At 40.5% G+C, this 23945-nt stretch overlaps 3 protein-coding genes across 10 annotated transcripts in view; 2 read left to right on the forward strand and 1 right to left on the reverse strand.

Annotated features, from left to right (window-relative positions):
* The window catches only part of dlgap4b (discs, large (Drosophila) homolog-associated protein 4b), a 102125-nt gene extending 96916 nt beyond the window's left edge, over positions 1 to 5209 (forward strand). For all 8 annotated transcript variants that reach the window (XM_034134992.1, XM_034134986.1, XM_034134991.1 and 5 more), the window contains one exon: positions 826 to 5209. In XM_034134992.1, coding sequence (XP_033990883.1) covers positions 826 to 869 — 44 coding nt within the window. In that variant the 3' untranslated portion in view covers positions 870 to 5209. The remainder of the gene's footprint in view (positions 1 to 825) is intronic.
* Positions 5210 to 6134: 925 nt separating this feature from the next.
* LOC117486514 (mucin-5AC) lies at positions 6135 to 13362 on the forward strand. Its single transcript, XM_034134997.1, has 3 exons — positions 6135 to 6428; positions 8400 to 8641; positions 9524 to 13362. Exons 1-3 carry the CDS (start codon positions 6410 to 6412, stop codon positions 11012 to 11014), a joined length of 1752 nt encoding a protein of 583 aa, XP_033990888.1. The 5' UTR covers positions 6135 to 6409; the 3' UTR covers positions 11015 to 13362.
* A 513-nt stretch (positions 13363 to 13875) lies between these two features.
* myl9b (myosin, light chain 9b, regulatory) lies at positions 13876 to 18976 on the reverse strand. Its single transcript, XM_034135002.1, has 4 exons — positions 18888 to 18976; positions 15593 to 15796; positions 14832 to 14993; positions 13876 to 14738 (listed from the first exon to the last, which is right to left on the reverse strand). The coding sequence occupies exons 2-4, from the start codon at positions 15774 to 15776 to the stop codon at positions 14563 to 14565; spliced, it is 522 nt and encodes a 173-aa protein (XP_033990893.1). The 5' UTR covers positions 15777 to 15796; positions 18888 to 18976; the 3' UTR covers positions 13876 to 14562.
* Positions 18977 to 23945: the final 4969 nt, after the last annotated feature.

The raw sequence follows: 23945 nt of genomic DNA on the forward strand, positions 1-23945 counted from the left end.
TCTCTCTATTGTCTGTGATTGTCTTTTTATTAGGGTGGTCCTTAAAATTGAAAGTCGGAAAGTCTAAGCTCCAACCCGCAGAATTCATTCTATTAGTCAAGAAAACTCTCCTGGTGAATTTTTTTCCTAAATCTGACAACATTTACCCCTCCCTCATCAACCTTGACGTTTAGCCTCAGTTGTAGCACCGTGGCTGCTGGTGTGGCAGCCCAGGTCGATGAGGGAGGGGTACATGTTGTGGGAATTTGAATAAAATTCACCAGGAGAGTTTTCTTGACTATCATAATGAATTCTGGTGGTTGGAGCTTAAAATAAATGAATTCGAAAATGTACATGGCACTAAGGACCACCCTACTTTTTATATGTTTATGTGTGCGTTGGGATTCGTAGCTGAGTTGCTCTTGCTTTATGTTGCTTTGCAATGCAAGTGCATTGACTGTGTCTTGTGATCCCTTAATTCTGCTTTTAGTTTGATCCAACGTGGCCATTAATTCATGTTACCATTTCATGTCTTCAAAAATTGTCATGTTAATGACTGTTTTTTCTCAAATATTTGCCTGTTTTTACCAGGTGTCTTTTTGTCAGTGTTTTTCTGTTTGAAACCTAAAACCACTACATTTTATTTCAAGCTTTAATGAAAAAGAAAAGCATTGTCCTTGTCAAAGTCCTGTCTGCCAAACCTGCCCAGACTGATTGATGCTCTTGAAGACAGTTTCCACATTACAATCTCTCACTCTCTTTTTCTCCTTGTTTCGCACTTTGCTCTCTCTCCCTCCCTCTTTCTCCTCCTTGTTCTGTCATGTTTCCTTACTCCCAACACTACAGGACGAGGAGAAGGAAACCGCTCCGGTGTCAAAGAAACCCGGTAAGGGGCGACCATCGCTGGGCCGTGAGAAGAGCGCAGACTCTGCATCCACCTCTTCTTCGGCTTCAGCAGAGAAGCAGAGACACGAGGCTCGCAAGCGTCTACTGGCTGCGAAAAAGGCTGCCTCGTTTCGCCAGAACTCCGCAACAGAGAGCGCGGACAGCATCGAAATCTATGTCCCTGAGGCCCAGACTCGCCTCTGAAAGAGACTGAGATAGGAAAGCCATTATGGTCGGATCAAAGGACAGATAAGTCGCTGAAAAACCTGGAAAACTGAGAGGAAAACTTTTGCAGTGCAACTGAGCTACTCTGAGTAAATATGGATGGAGGTGTGGGGAGGAGAGATGAAATTCCCAGAGATTGGGGGGGGGGGGGGTTGGATTTGGGCATTTTTGACACACACTTATACAGTTATAGGCTGTTCCTGGTGGCTCCAAATGCTTATAACAAAAAGAAAATGAAAATGACTGGACTCGACAGACTTTGAAGCGGGTGACTCCTCGTTTGAGGCTGCCATTGAAAACCTCAGCTGATTTTGTCATTTCTTGTTCCTACTCTTGATATCATAAAATTGTTAATGAAAGTATTGTTATAATGACAATTATATCCTAAAGAATATATATGAAGACTGTTTTAAACATTCCTCTAACTTGGCTATAAGATCTATTAAGTGGACAGAAGGCAAACATTAATGCTCTTCTGTCTTTCATCGTCCTCCCCTCTTCCCAGATCATTGGCCATCTTGTAGCTTTGCACAACACCGCCCTGTGGCCATCACACACACACACACACACACACACACACACTGCGCACATGTCTACTGCATCGACACACACTACAAACTCTCGCCTATGTATGTCTTCCTTGTATTTATTTGTTTAATTTACTCATCCTTTTGTTTTGAATAGAAATCCACTTTAGATCTGGTAATTATGAATATCTTTGGTATGATGAAGTTGACTTTCAGATTTGAAGGGGTATTTATATATTTCCTAATAATTAGCACTTGTGTGTGTCCTCCAAAATGTTATTGTGTCAAAGATTTAAACAAATCTATAAAGTTTAAAGAATGACTTTAAATGAAAGCACATCACAAATGTAATGATGACTTATCATGAGGATCTCTTTTTCAATCAGAATGTCAGCACCCACAATAATGCTGATTATTATTATTTGTTCAACACTTTTTAAAAATCTCTTTTTTTAATCTCTGTCCCATTAATTTTTGTTTTCAATGTGCTGTAACTTCAGATTCGTAAATATTTTGGTCAGGACTTGTTCCATCTGGTTGTTTAATAGCTTCTTTAAGTGCTTTTATTAACCTCACTTAGCATTCAACTCGTAGATCTTAAATTAATGTAGGGCTTTTATTGAAGTAATGCAGCAGGCTGAGCATGCAGGATAACATTATGGAATTTCTCATAAGGGTCTCGCTGTTATTTTTATACAATGTTTCTATAAGTCTTTTGATTTATTTTGCCTCGAATCACTCTGCGAAATGAATCTACGTTCCATTATTTTTTCCCCTTATTGAACGTCATTCAAAGTACCTGCACTTTTTTTATTCCAAGAAAAGATATTTAATTAAAGCATTAAATACATTAGTCTTTGTGTTTTCATCATTTATTAAATGCTGCTTGTTTTTTATGTTTTATTTTGTATGGAAGACGGCAAAGCCAAAGATGAATACACTGTTTTACATTCATCTGACATACTGTATTTAAATGTAGTCATCAGAGAGCTAAATGAGGAAAATAGAGAGGAGCGTAGCCACAGCACCACATGTAATACAGGTTTAACATTTTGATGCACATGCCAGGAAACAACAGCCCAGCACTACAACAATACTGACGAACTGCTTAGGAGTGACCCCTCCCCTTCTCAGCCTGGAAACTCACATCTTCGAGTATTTAACTTCTGACCTCTAGGGGGCAACAGTGGTTACATTTCAATCCAAAATACAATACATTGGAGTACACTGTATGCATACAATGAAAATACATACTCATTATAAGCCAACCGTCAGCCCTGCCCTATTTTGCATTAAGAGGACACATTGTGTGGATTACATATATATATACAGACTCCTCTGTCTTATTTGACACCAGTTCTCAAATCAAAGAGGCCTCTTGGTTCACGACTCATTCCAAGACACTCTTTAGGATCTCACAGTAGAAGTACACATCCAACCAAAAAGTCAATCCTGACTTGCCTTGCATATCCTTCAGTGGTCCACCTGTCTTCCACTCAAATTTGATAACATCCAATTGCTAAGCAAACCTAACTTCCCTTACCTAATTAGTTATGTTAAACTATTGCAGTTGCATAGCTTTGGCTGCTGCAATCATCACCCACTGTGACCCAGAAATGCAGCCTGGGGCTTTGAATTGAAAAAGCCTGATGACCACTATTCTCTCTCTATCTTGGCAAGAGCTTTCTCTTGATGGCGGGCCTTTTGTGTGTTGTGTTTGCCAGCTGGGGATGACTCTCAGCAAGGAAAATGGCTCAGGGGTGTCAATAGTCTGTTCCCTGGTTGCTGTCAATGCCCCCCACCCCCATCTCTATTTTAGTAGGGTGGATTGCATCGTTAGCACCTGAAGGCCTTTTGTGTGACTTGAACTCAGACGTTTACGTGATTTAATTTGACTGCTAGGAAAAAGTTGTGTCTGACAAGTTGTGTTTATCCAAAAGAAGATGTGTGTTGTCAAATTAGGTTCCTTCCAGTTTCACCAATTTGAGAAAATGTTATATAGAAAAAATGTATTGATCTATATGTCACAGATATCAAATAGTCAGTTGTAAAAATTACTGCGTCTTGTGTGTGCAAGCAAGCTAGCTTAAAATATATTGAAAGAACTAGATTTGAATCTCTAATGCCAGAATATGTTTAACATTTGAACATTGTTTCCCCACTTGACACATTGTCAGGTCAAAACTATGCTGTCTGTCACCCTTCCTCACACAAAACCTAGGTCTCCCCAACTTGAACGCAGATCAAACACAATGTGCCATAACCTAGTAAGTAAAGGAGGCCAGAGAAAGTTTTCCTACAATCTAACCATCAAAAACTGAAAGACAATGCTTTTGCTAGACTGCAAAAACTTGGATGTGTAAAATGTCAGTCCTGTCAGTGACATATTTACTAAGAGAGAAGAGAGCTGATCTCATACATTCAAACAAGGCTTCCCTTCAATACACACAGATATCACTGGGACACACCAGGTCTATGTTCTAGGAAAGGTTATCCATGATCCAAATGGCTACACTGTGGGGGGAAGGGGGTGGGTTGATGTTGGTGTAAAGCCATTGATTTGAGGGCGATAAAGGTTCCTTATATAGGTTTGATGCATTTGGCCTTTGAAAGTCAAAACTGTCATTTCATCATTTGCTTAAACTGCAGTCTGTTTTGGTAAAGCTTCATTTTCAAAAGTCAAAAGGGTATTCAACACTTGTTTTCAGCTGCACTCCATAATGTCTCTCCTTCAACCACAAATAGTGAAGTTGGTCAAATGTATTATCATCCATAAATGCAAGAGAAAACAAGTTTAAATGTCAAGCAAGAACTAATCAAATCATTTATAATGTTGCTATGGTCCAATTTGTAACATATATTCCATGATACAAATGTACCTTTTAATGTGTTGCTTTTGTTCCTTCTCACATCACACATAAGAAGTAAATTCTACTGTTTAAGATGTATTTTTCTGCATTCCAGGGCTGAAACAAGTTTGATCTGTAGAGGCTACAAGAAAAGAGAGACAGTTTAATCCCTGGAAGAGAGCATACCTCAGTGAATCCACTCCCATACAGTACTCCAAAGGCCTGATAGCAAAAAAAGGCCCAGCTCATTAGCATCTGTGCTTTGTTCAATTTAGGGCATAAAACTCGGAAAGGGGTGAGGGGCATAGCTCGTACTACGAGAGATGTGTTAAAGCAAAAGGTGTATGTAGAAATACTAGAACAAATATTTTAGGAAGCAAGCACATATTTTAAAGACTATGATGTGTTCAGTATAATACTCTAGGCTGTGTGTATGTCAGAGTTGTGGGGGTTTAGTATAAAAGAGTTGTAATGTTTGAGAAGAAGTTGTGAGTGAGAAGGTTTGTAGTTCATGGAATAACATTTAAAGTATATGTGCAATACTGAGTAAAGGGGTTAATTGATATTGAACACTTATAGCATTGCATTTCTCGCCCCTGTGCTTCTTAAAGTTGTCTTCTGTAAATACACCAGACTGAAAATCTTCATATTTTACAATGCTGTAGATCTATTTATACAATTTCAAGGTTGTTAAAATGTATAATGGAGAGACGTAACATATAATAAAATGCACACGATACTTTCTCAAAAAGTTCATCATGGCTGTATTATTTGTACTGTTTAGAAGCTGTTTGCTCACCTATTAAAACACGTTTTCATTTTATATCAAAGGTTGTTTCAGGAGCTGAAACGTTATATATAATAGTTTTAACAATCCTGCTAGATTTGATTATCACTCCAAAGCTGTTTCAATCACATGCTCTTTTTTAAATGTTGCCTGGCCCTCCCTTTTGAAGCCTACGATGATACATAAATACATCGTGTACATTTGGTTCAAAAAGCAAGTTAAAACCTCGTTACAGGTATATTGCTGTTTTGCATTATGCTATCGTGCAGTAACTTATTTTCTGAAATCTCCCGCTTATTTGGTCCTGGGACTCTTCGTGAGGTTCTCATGAATAAACGCTTCCAAGACACATTAGCCTGACAAGCCTTGCGTCAAACCAACTGTAGAATTGATGTCTAAATATCACATCAGAAATGGCCCAAAACAGTCTGAGTCGAAATAGCTTGGTTTATTGTGTTATGGACTGCGGCCACCAGTCGACGCTTTCGACGTTTATGATTTATGTAACAAGAACATTTTGCTGAACGTTACGTAAAGCCTCTTCACAACACTGTGTGGCTGTCTGTCTTCCCGCACACATCAAAAAACGACTTAAATGGCTGTGAAAGATCACTACAGTTGTATTTTTACACAGGCTTGAGTCGATGTAACCGTGGCATTTCAACCGCGTCGAGGAAAATAACATTGTTTCAATGACTGCGCTTTACTTTGAATGAAATGGTTCTCCCGTCAGTCACATTTACACAGAGCCCTGTCTGCTTCCTGACGGAGCGCCTTGATTGGTTAACGGCTTTCCAGGAGGCTCAATGGAGGTCCGTGATTGGCTGACAGCTGTTGATGAGGCGGGATCATTTCAGCTGCGACTGTCAAGATTGGCAAAGAGCTGGCGCTGCTGCGTGCAGGTAAAAGGAACAAGCGACACAAAACAGAAAACATTTATCTTGGCAGAAAGCAAGGAGTGCGATGGAAACGGACTCTACGGTGAAACATTTTTGCGCCGCAGAAAAGCTAAACGTTTAGGTCGGCGAGAAAGCGCAACACCTTCAGCTTCTTGAAAGAAAGTGCCGTTGTGTCAACCATCGCTCGGCTCCCGGGCACGCTTTGTACCGCAAGCAACTTGGACAGCTGCGTGTTTTCAAGCCAGCCATCAACAAAGAATGAAAGCATTCAAACGAGGTGAGCCTCACCGTGTTTCTATCACTGCACGTTTAAACCCCACACCATGTGCTGTCTATAACTCTGCTGTGTCTTTGCTGTTGGTTTTGCCTGGAATGCGGTCTTTTTGTTGCGAGCAAATGCAGCGTGTGTTTGTGCTCAAATTTGGAGGGACAGCTAGCCAGCTAGTTATCTCTGGAGGCAGGAGCATGGTGTCCATCTGGCGGCGTGACATGCGGGAGGCTGTGCTTTGCTGCCTGCCTCCTTTGTGCGCTCCAGATGGCTAATTTACCGAGTAGCTCGTCGGTTTGTTTCTTTGAAAGTAACATTTATACCTATCAAATAGGCTTTTTTCTCCGTGTATGATTTCACTGTGGGTGTGACGTTATTTATTTGACAAAGCAAGCTGGTGTAAAGTTGATGTTTGGACTGGCGTTACTAACGGTCAGATTCAAATTCTTACCTCGGCGTGTTGTTAAGTTGAGTTCACTGTGGAGCAAACTTTGAAATGACGACCATTTGTTCTCGCGTTTACAAGAATGAACAAGATACTCGTATTACTTTCCATGAGCATTTACTAGCTTATTTAGATGGGGGAGACATTTGGTAAACAAAAAGTTTGGCTGCCTGAGACGTTGCTGATGTGACATAATGTACTATTCTAACATCTGTCTAAAATACGTCATTGTTGATTGATTCATGATCCCACATTGACTGGCTGGAGATGGCTTGGGTTCATCATGGGAGAATGTAACATTGTTGTGGGCCACATCTCTCGCTAACTGTTATTTGAAGTAGGATAACCTGAGATGTCTGTCAACTATGAATGTTGCTAATGAATGGGAGACTGGAGTTTCTGATTTTAGTATGTTCAGACCCAGTTAGACTTAATTAGACTGAGAAACTTTAGTCTATTTTAAGAGTTTCATAGAGCTGAAATTCATACTTCTAGGAATATTTTTGGCACAATGTGCAAAATCCAAGTGGTTTTCAGTTCAGAGCAAAAAACCAGGTTCTATCAGGTTGCATTTAAACAGCTACAACACTTGACAAACTGTTCAAGTCATTTTACTCCATCCAAGAATCATTCGTTTGGGTCAAAACATTTGGTCAAAAGTGATATATCAGGAATAAAATCACAGGGTTGCATTCAAGTAGTTATCTACAATGCCTACCCTTCCTTCCCTTGACACTTAAACTTGTTGGGGGAAGCTAATTAGCAGAGATTTGGGGAAATGCACCAAATTAGCATTTTTATGTTTTGATTTCCCCTCCCACTTTTCTACCTTGGTTTAGTACTTTCCTCATTGTCGAGGAATGCAGAATTCACAAGAATTGTCAACTACTCCAGCAGTCTTGAGCCAGAGTGGCATGAGGTGAAAACAGCCTCTTTTGCATGGTCAACAGGTTCCTTGGCCACTGGCTACTGTGATGTTGATATCCACACAATCTTCTTTGTGAAGACAGCCGCTGCCCCAGGGGTCAGGTTTCAACCAGGCCCAGAGAAAGACATTTACTGCATTCTGTGGCCCACCCCTGGGATCAGGCATGCTCCATTTTGAGTGGAGATTCTCTCCAGTGGCCAACCACGGACTGACAGCAGAAAACACACAACAAAGTTCAAAGCCATTGTTTAAATTTGTTCAGACCACAGACCTCACTTTGAATTGGGTAAAATTGGCAGGTTAAAAGTAACTGAAGAGTTTTGTGCACTTGTTTCCATTGTTGTGCCAAATCAGTGGAAACAAGTATTTTAAATTTTGTGCATTAAAAAAAGATGAACCCAACCCCCATTTTACAGAACACTCCTTGTGAATGTATAGCCATTTATACTATTCCTTATACTTCAATTGTGGCCCAAAAAAAGGATATGTCAAAAAACAACAGAGAAGATTACCCTTTTTATACCTAATGCTGAGCAGATTTAATGTAAACGGTATGGCTAAATGGAACACTGTGAACATGACTGACAGCTCTGCTCCTCCCCCTCAGCTCTGGAAGAAGAGCATCGCCCGGATCAGGAGCACTCTTCGGCAATGTCGGACAGTGATGACGGCTCGCCGCTCGACCTGTCAGGAAGGGGGCTTTTCGGGAAGCGCCGTCGCCGCGGCAACCTGCCCAAGGACGCGGTGCAGACTCTGCGGAGCTGGCTGTACGAACACCGCTTCAACGCCTACCCGTCAGAGCAGGAGAAACTCAGTCTGTCGGGCCAGACCAACCTCTCTGTGCTGCAGGTGAGGACAATTTATTTTTTGTTTGTGTTAAAAGTGTTAAACATTTTTTTGTTTTTTTGCCAGAGAAATGACACTTGTGGTAGACACTGATTCTGCAGTCTTGTGGACCTGTCAGGTGGTCCTTTTGAACTTGTAAAAGGTTGCTTTGATAGTTAATATTAGTGCACACTCAATTTACTAATGTTTTATCACTATAAAGTCTGATGCTGCTCACCGTTTTCTTTAATGAAACTTCACCCAACACAGTAAACAGGTGAAAGCAAAACAAAAATCAGATGTAATCACCAAACTGCAGCCTGAGAGTGAGCCTTTCCCAGCCTTACCTTTTCACTTCATTGCATCAGTAGTAGACGTTTCCTCTTTGCCTCTCAACACACAGGCGTGCGCAAACACACTGGCAGCATTAGAGAAGGCGTTAAAGATCAGCGTGAGGCAGCAGCACAGTTCCTTGTTATGTAGTCAGTTCACTGGAATGCTTTTGGCTGGCTTCTCTGTGGCTCAGCATATTTGAGCGCAGACCTTCATTATTGCCAGCTGTCTGAGGGCTCTCATCTCTGTCTGTCTCACTCTTTCTTCCCTGTGTGGGCGACTGTACCACTAGAGGGGGTAAGTAAAGCCTCGTGTGTACATGTACATGAAGAAAAGTGTGTAGGTGGTTTTTAAAATCACAGGCCTCCAGAAATAGTTTAGAGCTAGAATTATGCCAGGGTTGGGTTATGGATCTGTAAAAAGTTATTTTGAACCAAAGAAGGGTTGCTTTTTTAACAGATAGGCCATCTTTGTGACTAAAACTAATTTTGTTTGAAATGTATTAAAGTATATCATCCATGTAAGCTTTCAGAATCAGTTCTGTAATACCTACATTTCTTACTCTTTCCCTAGATATGTAACTGGTTTATCAACGCGCGTCGTCGCCTCCTCCCTGACCTGCTTCGCAAAGATGGCAAAGATCCCACCAAGTTCACCATCTCGCGCAAGGTCGGCAGTAAAAGTGACAGCCACTACAATGGAGGCTGGAGCAGATCTTCAGAAAGCAACTCTTCCACCAGCCCCTCTCAACAACGCCCGTCGGTCATCCGCTCCGCCCCGATACTGGACCTCAGTCTTCTCGGGAACACGGCGACGGCTATTCTCACGGGAGCGGGTTTCCCTGGTAACGAAGGGTCGGTCCAGGCGCTGATGAGGCTGGACACACAGAGCCTGATAAGGGAAGCAGAGGAACAGAGGGCAAACACGTTTTGTCTCGCCAGCACAACAATGGCAGCTAGCCCCAGCGTTGGACTCTTCAACACGCCTCCCCCCACTCCCCCCGAGCTGTTCACCACTCAGGACTTCAGCGACCTGAGGCTCCTGGTGGACGCAGCTCTGCAGAGGGCCGCAGAACAGGAGAACCTGAAGAGGCTACAGGAGAGCCAGAGCAGACCCACAGAGGCTGTAAAGACTGAACAGGTGGAGTCGCAGTGTTACAGCAGTGACATGGGCCCCACTCCGCCTCCAGAGGACAGCCAACAAGTCATGGATCCTTCCAGGGTTCAGAGTCTGATGGAGAAGGCTATGGCTGTGTCTGTGTCAGCTGTTACTGCAGTACAGGATCTAGAAATGCTTCCTTTAACAGCCTCAGTATCGGTACCAGTGCCGGTGCCCGTTCCAGCCTTGGTTTCAGCCCCGAGGCTGTCTCCTCTCCTCATGAATAAAGTCACCTGGAGCCCCGTGGAGAATGACATAACTTCCAGCGCAAAGCAGGCTCCGCTCCTCCCAGCCCATCTGCCAATCGTAGTGCCAGAGTCCGCAGTCTTAGGACTGCACAATCCTCAGAACCCAGCTGCTGCTCAAGCCAAAGCCCCAGCTTCATCTCCAGCTCCACTGCCCACTACATGTCCTACAGAGTTGGTATCTGTTCCATCACCTGTTGTACTCCCAGCCACAAGTCCTTTCAGCCAGACATCATCCCATACGCTTTTTCCAGCTGCTCCTTCTCCAGCCATCACAGACCCCAGAGGTGTCCCACTTTACCTGCCATTCCACAAATCCCCCGTCATCCCAGTCACAGTTCCATGTACGCCGCTCCTTTCAGCTGCAGTGTCGTCTCCGGCCTCTGCCCAAACTCCAACTCCCCTCCCTGTTTCAATCCCAACATCATCCTTTACACCAGCGATGCAGCCCCCTCTGGGCCTGATGTCCCACCTCTCTGCTCCTCTTCAGCTTTCTTCCGGCAGCATTAGTGTTAGCAGCGCACAGAGGAATTCAGCAGTGGTGCCCAGTGTTTGGAGCATGGTCCATGCTGATGGCAGGCAACCCACTTCTCTTAAAGTGGTAAAGACCCCCATCACCACAGTGTGGGGCCTGCACACAGTGAGTGAAGCTGTTAACTAGGAGCTGATTTTTTGTTCTTTTTCTTTTTAATATAAATATATATATCTTGGAGGAGAGAGGCCAAACATTCCTGTTGGCTGGACTACACTGTACATAGGAGAATGTATGTTCATCACCAGTCCCCTTTCGTCGTAAACGCATGTGCCTGCAGAAAACAGGATGTGAAATCAGATTTATGAACAAAGTGAAGTAACAAACATGAGGTGTTATAAAGACTTGCTGTTTCAAGCAACCTTTTTTTAAATGTGCTGTTCCTCGATGAAGGCACCTGCCGGTAAGAACACTTTTGATGTCATTTCTCAAAAAGGAACATTCCTGTGTGGAGAGCTAATGTGTTGTACAGTTTTGATGCCATTTTCAAACCTCTTTCCGCATTACAATTTATGAATGAAGATGAAATATCCCGTAATTGTACAAAAGGTCAAATTATTTCAGGACCAGCAGTTAGCCTCTTCAGTAGCAGACCTGGACTGTATTGAATGTACAAAGACATTGATATCATTGGCTAGGCTGCCTATCATCCATTCCCCTCCAGCATAAAAAGGAGGGAATTTGTTTTGTTATTCCCACGCATAGCAACAATGTTGTAGTCATTCAGATTTTCTTTCAAGAATTGAGTCTGTTCTTTTTTATAAATTCACCCTGTTTTTCTCAGAGGAGCACAAGGGAAATTGATTGTACTGCAGTGAGTCTGTCTCAATGACTCGCCTCAATGTGTCTGTCTCCATCACACCCCACCCCCTTCTTCCTGGCTTTTTATAGCAGAGGGGATTCATTTGCACTCATGAATTGTCATCTCCACCACTCAACGCATGCTTTAAAGCATCACGTATTTTCTTATTTTGCTATTTCCAATCCATAAAAACAAAACCCTATTTTCTGTGTTTTTGCTCAAAGCAAAGCAGTTCTGTCCGTTTAATTGTCCGAGATCCGTTGTGTACGATTTTCAGGGACTGTTGTTGAAGTGCGCTGTGGCCACAGGATGAAGGGGAGAGGGTCACATTGGATCTGTTACAGAAATCAATTTCAGTGAAGAGGTGAGCAGCTTGGTGGTCTGATGACATCGAGCTCTTAACAGCTCCTGGAATGAAACTTTAAACCTGCTCTGAGACTTTATCTTTTGTGGTGGAAAAACACTTTAAACATTGGATCCATTATTATATGCATTTTCCAGATTTCCCAGTTCATTTGGGGCCATATGAATTTGTCAATTTAGTTCAAACCTGAATGTCTTACTATTTGAAAGTTGAATTGATGCATGTAGTGTCTTGACAAAACAAATGTAGCGGATGATCTGCAATGGCAGACATTTGCTGGAGGTTTTCCTCCCAAGGGGGGTACAACAGCACAACATAATCAAGTTTTCCTCGTCTGTGCTCATCCACCTGTATTTAGAAATGGTTACAATAGGATTTCTTATCATTCACAAAGCTGTAGTTTCCATGAAACTGTTGTAGCATAAACCTCAATATATGACTGAATGCCATCAGGGCATCAGTTAACGGTGGCATCATGTGGAAGAGTTCCTATGTGAATAATACTATAGCAGGATTGTGCATTAAATCTTCACAACTGTCATGTTTACCGGTGTCATTTAGCTGTACACGATATCGTTTTACAACTGCAAGTAGCAGGAGACAACAGAAGAAGAAAGTCTGATGATTGGTCAGAGTTTTTGCTTCATCGCACTCGGAAAGCTTTCATAGCAGATATCAAATCTCGTACGCTGTGTTTTGTTTGACCCTCCTTACTGCTTGTAATGCTCTGTGGATGTCGTAGGAGGTACTCACTAGACTGATGTGCATTTATACCTCAATTTACACAGGTCATGTCAGACTTGGGTCATATGTAGAATACTAAGTATTAAAGTAATATTTTTATTGTTCATACTACATCATGCCACTGTGACAAAACCTCTTATCTGATGACCTACTGGAAACGGCTGGCTAAAGATTAGGAAGGCAGGTTTTTTTTATAGCACGGTTAATGTGATTTTTAGATGCAAAATGTCGCTCCAATCAGATCTGACAATGTGACACATGTACATATTTTTCAAGGTCATGTTCTTTTGTTTGTATTGGTATTTTTTTCACAAAAATATCAAACTGTCGTTTATTTACAGCCAAACGCATTATTATAAAAAGTCTTTTTCAAGTTTGTTGTGAATCATGACTGACCGCTAGCAGTATGATAGGCTGCTGTGCCTTAAACCTACGACTGAGGGACTAATGTCTCTTTTTTTTATATAAAAACTTCTCAATAGTCTGTGCAATATATGCCTTAAACTTTAAATGTGTTTTTGTATAAGCATTTCAAAGAAATAAAAGTTCAGTTTTTCATAAATGCTATTTCTTTTCCGTCTTGTGTTGCCTTTTAAAATGCTGACTTTAAATTGATTGACTTTGTGTGAATAAGCAATATTATAAAAACATTTTCACCTTTTCACAAAGGCCTTTTATTGCAGTAGTCTTGTAATACATTGAGTTGTGTAAAATCCATTAATGACACATCAGTCATCAAACAGGTGTACCATATAAGATACATAAATAGTTACTTTAGCATTAATGTCACTCATGGACAAAGATGTTTTATACATTTAATTGGTTTTGTGTCAATCAAAAGCAATGTATTGAACCCCGTTTAGAACAATGTTTCAGATGTGACCTAATGCCCTCCGACTGCCAACAGTCTGTGAAAAAAGACATGAGGGATCGTGAGTGAATGTACGTAGATTATCCAACAAAACATCTGTAGATCAGAGTCTTGAAATTGTTAGTGTTTAAAATACAGTATTTCACTTTATAGATGTAAACATGTGAAGTAAAGAGACACCTGTTAGAAAACACCCCAAAGACATTGCGGACGATGGCATGAATAAACTTACTTTATTAGCCGAACAACATTTCAAGACTGAATTCCTTCAAAACAAAAACATACCTGATCCTTTAAAAAAAATACACAAAACCAGCCGATGGTAGGAAGAGTTTAGACTTAAAGCTATACTAAACATTTCATCAAGATCACCACTTTTATAAACACAATCAAAATGAAATCTTTCTATCCATTTCTAACTTACAAGGATACGAATATTACAGATATGGAGACTTGTTGCAGTGCTTGTGCAGGTGCGGTAGCTATTTGGCCGGAAGAGGTAAACATTGCTGGTACTGTACAAACACCCCCGCACACACACACACAAATAGACAAACACACACATACATGTTTGATTCCAAATGTAAAACGTCCAATCAGCTGTCTTAAGTGTCTGAAGCCGCAGTAGACTTGTTACAAAATTCAAATGCACCACTCTTCATGGTAACCTTCAATGATGATACTAGTTAAAAATACATTGTGAAAATACACTCTAGATCCCAAACAAATCACAAGCTCCTACCTTTCAAAAACATGTTTGAATCTAAATAAGTGAAACTCTTTTATGAAAGACTTTGATAACAGTTCTTCTAAACCTATTATGTCCATAAAGGTAGGAGCTAGCAGTTGATTTGCAGTGTGTGTGTGCGGGGGCCCTGAGGCACTCCGTCCTCCCTCTACTCGTCATCCTTGTCTTTGGCGCCGTGTTTGAGGATACGGGTGAACTCTGCGTAGTTGAAGTTGCCCTTCTGGTCAATGGGGGCCTCACGGAACAGCTCGTCCACATCTTCGTCTGTGAAGCGGTCGCCCATGGTGGTCAGCAGCTCCCTCAAATGGTCCTCGTGGATCACACCTTAGACACAGTTAACACCCATCAAGTTCCAAACAGTGACAGTAAAAGTGCCTCGGTGTGTGTTGACAGTATTTTTTGTTTATGCAGACTCACCAGATCCCTCCTCATCGAAACAGGCGAAGGCGTTGCGGATGACGTCTTCAGGGTCTGTTCCGTTGAGCCTTTCTCCAAACATGGTGAGGAACATGGTGAAGTTGATAGGCCCCGGTGCTTCGCTCATCATCCCCTCCAGGTATTCATCAGAAGGGTTCTTACCTGAGGAAGAAAAACACTGTATCATGTATCATGTAATCTTACTTGGACTATTTGGTTAAGAACTAATTGCCTCCACCAAGGAGTTTGTTAAGATTTTTTTGTTAGTATGTCAGGATTATAAATACCGATTTGGACCTAGTGTAGCATTGGTCATGGGGAAACCCACTCAGTTTTAGGAGCAGTTCCGAAATCGCAGAGCTGATACATAAATTACTTTTCAATTTGTGTTTACGTTGCAAGATAAGGCATTAGGCCTTGCCGGATGTCCGCGTTCCCAGAGTGTTCTTCTAGCAAGAATGCAATCCAGCAGTTAAAATAAAATCTTATTATTTTTTTATTTCAAAGTAGGAACAACATTTTTTCCCAATTGAAGAAGCACAGCCAAAGATGTCCTGAAAATAACCTTTGATCCTACATTTCCCCTGATGTATATTGCCTCTTTCATTGCAACCCAAAAAAAGGCACACTCACTCCAATCTTGTAGTAAAGGCTTTCTGTTAATAATGGGTAGAATCCAAGCCCAACCTCATAATGTCATCAGGGTTGTTTAAGTTATCTCAGATTTGCCATAGAAACGAAGTGTAGTGAGGGCAGCGTACCCAGAGAGGCCAGCATGTCGTGCAGATCCTCCTTGTCGATGAAACCGTCTCTGTTCTGGTCGATCATGTTGAACGCCTCTTTGAACTCCTGGATCTGAGACTGGTCGAACATGGCGAAGACGTTGGAGGTGGCCCTCTGAGGACGCTTCTTGGTGGTCTTTCCCTTGGCACGTTTGCTCGACATGGTGGCGGCTGGTTCTGGGCCTGCAGCACAATTAAAAGAGGCATGATTCATAGATTAAAAATGCTCCGCCATCAGGGATAACATAGATTGGATAGATTACTCATTCACACAGCTTGACATGAATACCGATTACAGCATCCAATTGAAATGAGAGTTAAGCCTATTTAGCATATAACAGCGCTGAAAACTGGAACACTGCATTCATATAGCTCTTTTATATTTTACTTTGCCACAAGCAGGAGAAGCTATTTCTCTGGCTTTTGCCTCCAGAGAGAGAATCACACTCTTTCTGAATGTCGGGTACAGTGATGGGTGTGAAGCTGACATGTCTCCACAGTGCAGCTAACTTCAGATCCTTCCAGAATTAGACCTGTCACTCACATTTAGGTCTGCAAGGATTTGTCTTGTGTGTGTGTGTATGTGGCTCTGTGATTGTGTTATACCCAGTGGGCAGCAGCAGACGGATGACACAGAGAGACAGGCTGGACAGGCAGGCGGGAGCAGGTGACTGTGGCTGATTAGTCACTTAAAAGGTATGACATCATGCCCCGAGAGGCGCTGAGGTGAGTACTGTACTAGCTAACAATAAGATAATTTACTCAGGTAAAGCATGGAATTATACACCCATACCTGACACGCAATGATTTGTTTTCAGTCTTTAATTTGCACCTTGAAAAATGACATCATTTATCAAGCTTACAGTAATCAACAGGTTTGAACACACACAATTAATTGTATTTCATCTATGACAGTAGAATTCAGTAACCTATCAAATGCATCTTTAAATCTACTGTGCTGAGTTATACACTGGAAGGCTATAAAAAGATAAGTATAAATCATATACAGGAAAATCCCTCCAAACAACCTAGGCTTTTTAAAGGTAATACAGATAGAGCTGTTGATCTTCAGAGGGCTCAGGTTATTAAAATATGTTCCGCATGTTGATATTCTTGTCAGGCAGAGTTGAAATTCGTACATTAAAAGATTTTAAATGTGTAATCTATTTTCTTAATTTAAAATATATAGAGATTTTTCAGCCATATCATTCCAAATATAGCACACACTATTTCTTACAAACTGAAACAAATGCAGTCAAATATAATATTGCCTATTCTGGTAACAAATTAAAGCAGATTAAATTAACATTTGCTGTATCTTTTCTATATTTCATAAAAAATGTATTTATATCCATGTATTTTACATTACAGTTGGCTAAATATCTGTCTCCAAGGACATTGACAGTGACTGCCTGTCTTCATATTTAAGGGGACATACATTTAGTGTGTGTGCCGTCTCTGAAATTGCACTGAGAAAACAAGGGGAAGGGTTGAGCAAGCTTTGCCTATCCTAGATCTACCCCTGTTGAGTATATAGAATTGTAGTTCTTTGTTGATCTCTACACAAATGAATGCTGCTGTATCACAAGGGCAGAATGATAAGCTTTATTGTCAATGCAAATTAAAATATAACCAGCCGATTCTGCCCAGAGTTTCTAATAAATTTATATAAATTCATCATACAAAATGGATTGTTTTGTCTTCAGCATGAAAAGGTTACAGGAAAGAAATACGTTTATTTAACACACACACACACACACACACACACACACACACACACACACACACACACACACACACACACACACACACACGCACACACACACAGTTCACACTTTCCTTTCTTTCACTGCAAACACATGTTGGAACATTTGCTCTTTTCATTTAACTACTGTTCCTTAATGTGCCAGCATATGCAGAAATCTGGAAGGTGTGTGCTGTTGGCCCAAAGCCCTTCCATTCTCCATCTAACAGATGCAGAGGAAGCTGGAAACAAAAAAGCATCCAGCTCCAGTTGAAGGTTTCGGAGAACAGAGGAATTCCACAATCTCATTCTTGTCTGGCTCCACTGATACAGTACTGTCTCGTCTCCTGAGAGAGGCTGATTGGTGTTTAACTATACCTCAGTCTCAAGCAATCAATAAGATAGATTTTCTGACTTCACAATGTAAAACAAAATAAATAGTTGCCGGTGCTTTACCAGCAGCTCAAATCTTTTGCATTCTGCAAAGAGTGAATCAACAATGATTCACAGAGAGGTTGAGAATACTTTGAGGACTTCAGCGAGGTGCTGACATGCCTCATCTTGGCTTGGCTTGACAATCGTATTTGTTCTCTGTCCACCACAGCTTTTCTGTGGAGCCTTTCATCATGTGGGACGACAAAGCTCCTCTGTCCCTTCGCCTTCGCCCCAGCACACACACACACACACACACACACACACACACACACACACACACACACACACACACACACACACACACACACACACACACACACACACACACACACACACACACACACACAGTGACTGACAACAGAGATGATGGAAATACGTTTATTACACACACACACACACACACACACACACACACACACACACACACACACACACACACACACCCACACACACACACACACACACACACACACACACACACACAGTGACTGACAACAGAGATGATGGAAATACGTTTATTACACACACACACACACACACACACACACACACACACACACACACACACACACACACACACACACACACACACACACACACACACACACACACACACACACACACACACCACACACCAAACAGTCAGGCTGCTCAACACTGAAGTGCCAATGGTCAAGAATTTCAAAAACAAACAGTGAGTGAAGTGGAGGTTAAGCTGTCATCAGACATCATCAGATGTGTGTGTCCAAGTGTTTAAGACTGTGTGTATATGAGATCAAAATGGGTCAGCTGCATCCAGAAATTCCTCAGGCATATAGTACATGTATACTGCATATACACAAATATATAAAGAGGTCTTAGGTGATAATGAACTATAATCTCTCTTTCTGTGGATCCACAGATGAAAAAACTCTATCCTGGTAACTTAATTCAAAGATCCACTGAAACTCTCTGTAACTATCCTCCCTTCTGACTCTGACAGTTGAGCCTTGTACCACTGAACTCAGGTAATTTACACATCCAGACTTTTCTTAAAACCCATACAATATCATACACAATATGCAAGCCATTGGTAAAAGCAGATTTCTTTCTTACCTTGGCTTCAGTTAGAAATGTCTGGAAGTCCCTCAAACTCCTTCTGTCTGGGTCCAACACAGCAGTGCGAAGGGAAGCAGGCAGTCCTACTGGAAAGTTTGTTTAAAGAATCAGTCTCCCGGTGGTTCCCTCCCCTTTCTGCCCCGACCAATGGAGAGGGCGAACTGTCCCATACAAAGACTTCCCAGCCTAGGCCATTTCTCCATACAAGGCAAAAGAATGCAAAGGCTGCAGCCTGCGAATGCCACAGACGCTGCTCGGGATGTTTGGAAAGAGGCAAAATGACAGGAACTACGATAAGGCTGCCTTATTTAGAGAGAAGGGCCCAAACATTTAGAGGAGGCTCTGTTTGGTGGAGTATGGAAACATGGGGGAAGAGAGTTGTGAGCAGATGCAGAGCAGTTTTGAAAGCCAGTGTTTTGTTGTAAGGCTGTGGCTTTCCTTAAATAGGCAGTTTGGCTGGCCCACATGAAGGGAACATCTTAAATTATGTCATGGAGGTAACATCTGTTTTTGTGGTTGTAGACACTTTGTCTTATCGTGTTCTATAAAAGAAACCTACAGACCTACTTGACACATTTCAGTGTAAAAAAAGATGTTTCTTTTTTAGCCAAATGTTTTTTCTGACAAAAATGCTTTTCACTTTTAGTGTAAGCCTGTCAAGATGTTGTCATTGCGCTCAATAAATTAAAAAATGTGAATTGGCAAGAGTGTAAGAAACACCATATTGCGAAAGTGTCAGGTAATTATCAAATCAAATCAAGTTTTATTTATATAGCACATTTATAAACGATTTTTGGTCGAGCCAAAGTGCTGTACAAATAATAAAAATAACCTACAGTAAAGACATTTTACAGCTAATACAACAGCACAGTTTGTTCAGAATATCAGTATGAGAAAAAAAAAAAAAATGACATTAAAATAAAAAGTTCTTGCCATTTCGATTGTATGAATTCATGTGATACATCTTCCTCTCCGGTTTTTTGGGCAACACATAATTCCTGTGTGTCTTTTGGGTTGGGTATTTACTTTAATTGCAAATAATATGATTTAGGAACCGCCCAGCCATTATGAGTGTATAATTCATCAAATATGTTTCAGTATTTAATTGTATAATAAGTTGTTTTGTTGGAGTGATTATTATGAAGTTATTTGATACAAACGGCAAACCTTCTGCCCATTAAACAATAACTTTACAGATTACAATTGAAGAAATGTCTCTATGCTTGTGTCATGCATCTGTTTTTCACTGCATTAAGAAAATACCAGAACTACCACTTAAGCAGCAATTCTTTTTTATTTGGTTAAGATATGCAGCTTACCTTAGCTTTTTTGTTAAAAATGAACAGTAGAAATGGTAGAATATTGTTATTTTATTATTAAAAATAGATGGCATAAATTGAAGTTTCAGGCAAAGAAAGGAGGCTCTGTGAAGGTGCAGTGATGCCCTCTGCTGGGCCATACTTTTCATTTCTGGAATACTAAAAAAAACAATCCCTGGACGATGATAAGGGGCTAACATATGGGAGGGTTGTTGTGAAATAGTTTGGTCTGGCATGTTATTTTGTAAGGCACATATTGTACGAATGCAAATTAGTTTTAGTGTTCATGGTGTAAAAAAAAATCTCAAAATGATTAGTGTTGCAGAAAAAGAGCCTCATCACAGTTTTTATTTTAGCTCTCTGAAATGTGTCATTTAAGTTGTTTGTCCAGTTATGCTATTTATAAAAAGTATAGAATAAGATTAAATCGGCCAATCGCGGGTCTGAGAAGAGGAAGGATGGATGGGTGACAGACAAGTTTGTCAGTTTAAATGTCTCGAACATTTAAAGTAAAGAATAGTTTGAGCATATATGAAGAGGAAACAAAGACCAAATTTGTATCAACAAAGAAGGACAGATGTTTTGGCAAAAGAGGTGAGTTTATAATTGATGTTAGCTTTTAAACTGTCAGACATTTCAAAGGTTGACTAAAAGAAGGCAAATAAATAATCATGTTGTGAAAAGGAATGACGGAATGACAGCTTTTCTCATGTGAGACTGCATTTTACTTGAATATACAAGTTATTTTATTTCTCTTTTGTAATTGTTGGCTGGTTGCATGGCTGCCTCACTGAAGTTTTGATTATTTAATTAGTTAATTTATTTACTAATTTATTAGTTTTATAGGTTCATGTGTTTTTTTGTTATATTAAAGAAACCTAGACTAACTAAATCCCCAACACCCCTGTCGGCACGGAGGAAACCTATTCCAAGAACAGTGGTAACCACTCAAAGTCCTCAAGAGATAGGAAACGACAGCAGTGTGGGACCTTATCGCGGGAAATGACTGAGCACACATACCACCTACAGGATGAGACGTTCATGTGTACGTTGATATCAAGACTACATTATCTTTTGGAGGACGTAAAGCAACACACCCCACATGACAGTTGTCTTCCTCTCACCTTCATGCCCCCCAAACACAAAAGGCAGGAGAGGACCATAAAACCTCTTAGTACCAGCCTTCGTAGACACCCTTTTTCAGGCCGGGTGGGCCATAAAGCTGAGGTCATGAGGTCCAACCACAGAGTGGACAGCTTGAACAAGATTTCATAAGCTAAGTCCCCAGAGTCTAATGCGGGAGGAGCAGGCAGGGGTATGAAGAGGAGGGGAGATGCTTTAGGTAAGAAAAAAGTATATTTACTTTTGCCATCTCCTCTGTGCTATGCAACAGTTGCCTACCTTTATATTCACACAACACAGCCAATCATCCATTCCAATCCTATGTGACATGGCACAGTTCATTTCACATTAAGTTGTATGTTGTCTCCAATATAAATTGGTATAAAAGAGAAGACCATTTGTCCTCTCATTGTGCTTATTGCTGTGGATAGGTGTTAACTATTTTTGTTGCATTGTATCATATCACAAGTTGTTTTCATCTAAGGCACCACCGCCAGGTGAATGTCGGAAGCTTGGAGATTAATGGAGCTGTAAAGAGGTGGTAAGTAAAACAACTTTTTTTATGCATTGCATGTGATTGATGTAGTTATAAAAAGTATATCATAAGCTGTCATTACAGTCTAACTATCTAACAGCAAAAGCAGCAAACGGAGAAGAGTCTGAGTAGGAGATGAGGAGAGGAGAGGATATGGGAGCAAACAGCAAAAGGAGGAGAGTCTGAGGAGGAGAGGAGGAGAGGAGAACAAAGGAAACAGGGAAAGCGGAGTAAGGAGCAGAGTTGAAAGAGAAGTTGAAAGCAGTGCAAACAGTAGCAGGGGAAGTAGAGGAAATGTAAAAGTCACTTTGAAAAGTATCAGCAAGAAGATTAGAGTTGCATAATGTTATTTTGTTTTATTCGTTACTGTTATATTAATGTTGTATGTTCATTTTTGTACTTAGGATAATAAAGATGATCTTAACCTTGAACTCGATTCATGACCTCATTTCATTATTAAAACCTTAATATAAATCTAATTACAGACTGGATTCAAATTAGGATGTCACACAGAACTGCAAATGCAAACAACAGAGACAGATTACTAATGTTCAGTCAATAAACTACAAAATGCTAGTGGTGAAACAATGTTAGTGCTGAAGCAAATAAGTGAATCAAGAGCGACTGTGGTAGTTTCAGTAGTAATTGTGCAATGTCAGTTGCGTCCAACAATAGTAGTGATGAGACAAATTAAAGAGGAAAGAATGGTTGCTGGGGACAAGTGGAGATAAAAACCTTAATGGAAAGAAGAAAATAATAACCTGACCCAGGTCTTCATAAAATAGCTTTGTATTCAAATGACATGGGGAAATAATTCAGATTGATCAGAAATAGCTTTATTGGCCAAGTAAGTGTGTACACATACACACAAGTGTGTTTGACTGTTTTTTCTAACTCTCAATGTACTGCATAGAAATAAACAACAGCTAAAAACAAGGACAACAAAGCTGAATGAAGTAAACATAAACATTGACTACTGTGTACAGATATTAATATATATATACAATTGTATCTATATATATATCTATGTATCTATCTATCTATCTATATATATACACAATATATACAGCTGTCTGTCAGTGTGATATTTACTGTTCCTGTGTCTGGTACTTTTGCATACTTTATTTTGATTTAGATGTTGGAACTTTTCCTTATTTTAGTAAATCATCATATAGCTAAATCAACAAATGAAATACACAATCCTTAGTTACATTGTTAGTTTGCCTCTTAATATGAGATATTGGTACACAAAGCAGTCAGTACATTTACTCTAATACCGAGGCTACTTAAGTACATATTCAAGGTACTTGTACTTTACTTGAGTATTTCCATTGTATACTACTTCCACTACATTTAGTTACATGACAGCTTTAGTTACTTTTTAGATTACAGTTTGTCATCCCCTTCCTGTCCAGTGAAAACCACGTATCTCCAAATGTGTTGATGTTGAATGTTTGTGATAAACTGAAGGATAAAGTGTTCCTTTATGTTTTGAGAAAATTCCCCTCCTTCTTAAGCCAAGTAAGGTGTTTAAAAAGCCTCTTGGATCAGCTGGAAAATGCATCCTCACAAAGCTGAAAACAGCTGTTTTTCTGAGGAACTCTTGAAAAGTTTACTTTTCAAAGATACGTGGTTCTCACAGGACAGAGACAAAGCTACATGATGATTTTATAGAATATCATGCATTGCTGCAGATTAAACTACCCAACGGGATATCAAGGAGGTAAACACATCTACAGCAGTAACATGCAACATACACATTAATGCAGCAGCAATATTAATAGAAAAACATCAGACATAATAGTAAAATACTAAAAGGGAACATTGTATTGCACCAGGAGCTATCTTGGGACTTTTACTGCGACAACGTTGACTTGCCTGTGAATACTAAATAAACCATAGTGTTGGTGATCTACAGTGTTGTGATTGAAAAGTTTATTAACAGCTTGTATGTTGTATGTTGTTGTCATTCTTCTTTGAACAGCAAGACCGCTAACACCCTATTTCAACAATCACACTCCCTGTAATTGACATAATTAATAGATAGTTTAGCTTCTCACCATCATTTGCTGTGGCCCA

The sequence above is a fragment of the Trematomus bernacchii genome, unplaced genomic scaffold (assembly GCF_902827165.1).
Source record: "Trematomus bernacchii unplaced genomic scaffold, fTreBer1.1, whole genome shotgun sequence".
NCBI classification, from domain to species: domain Eukaryota; kingdom Metazoa; phylum Chordata; class Actinopteri; order Perciformes; family Nototheniidae; genus Trematomus; species Trematomus bernacchii.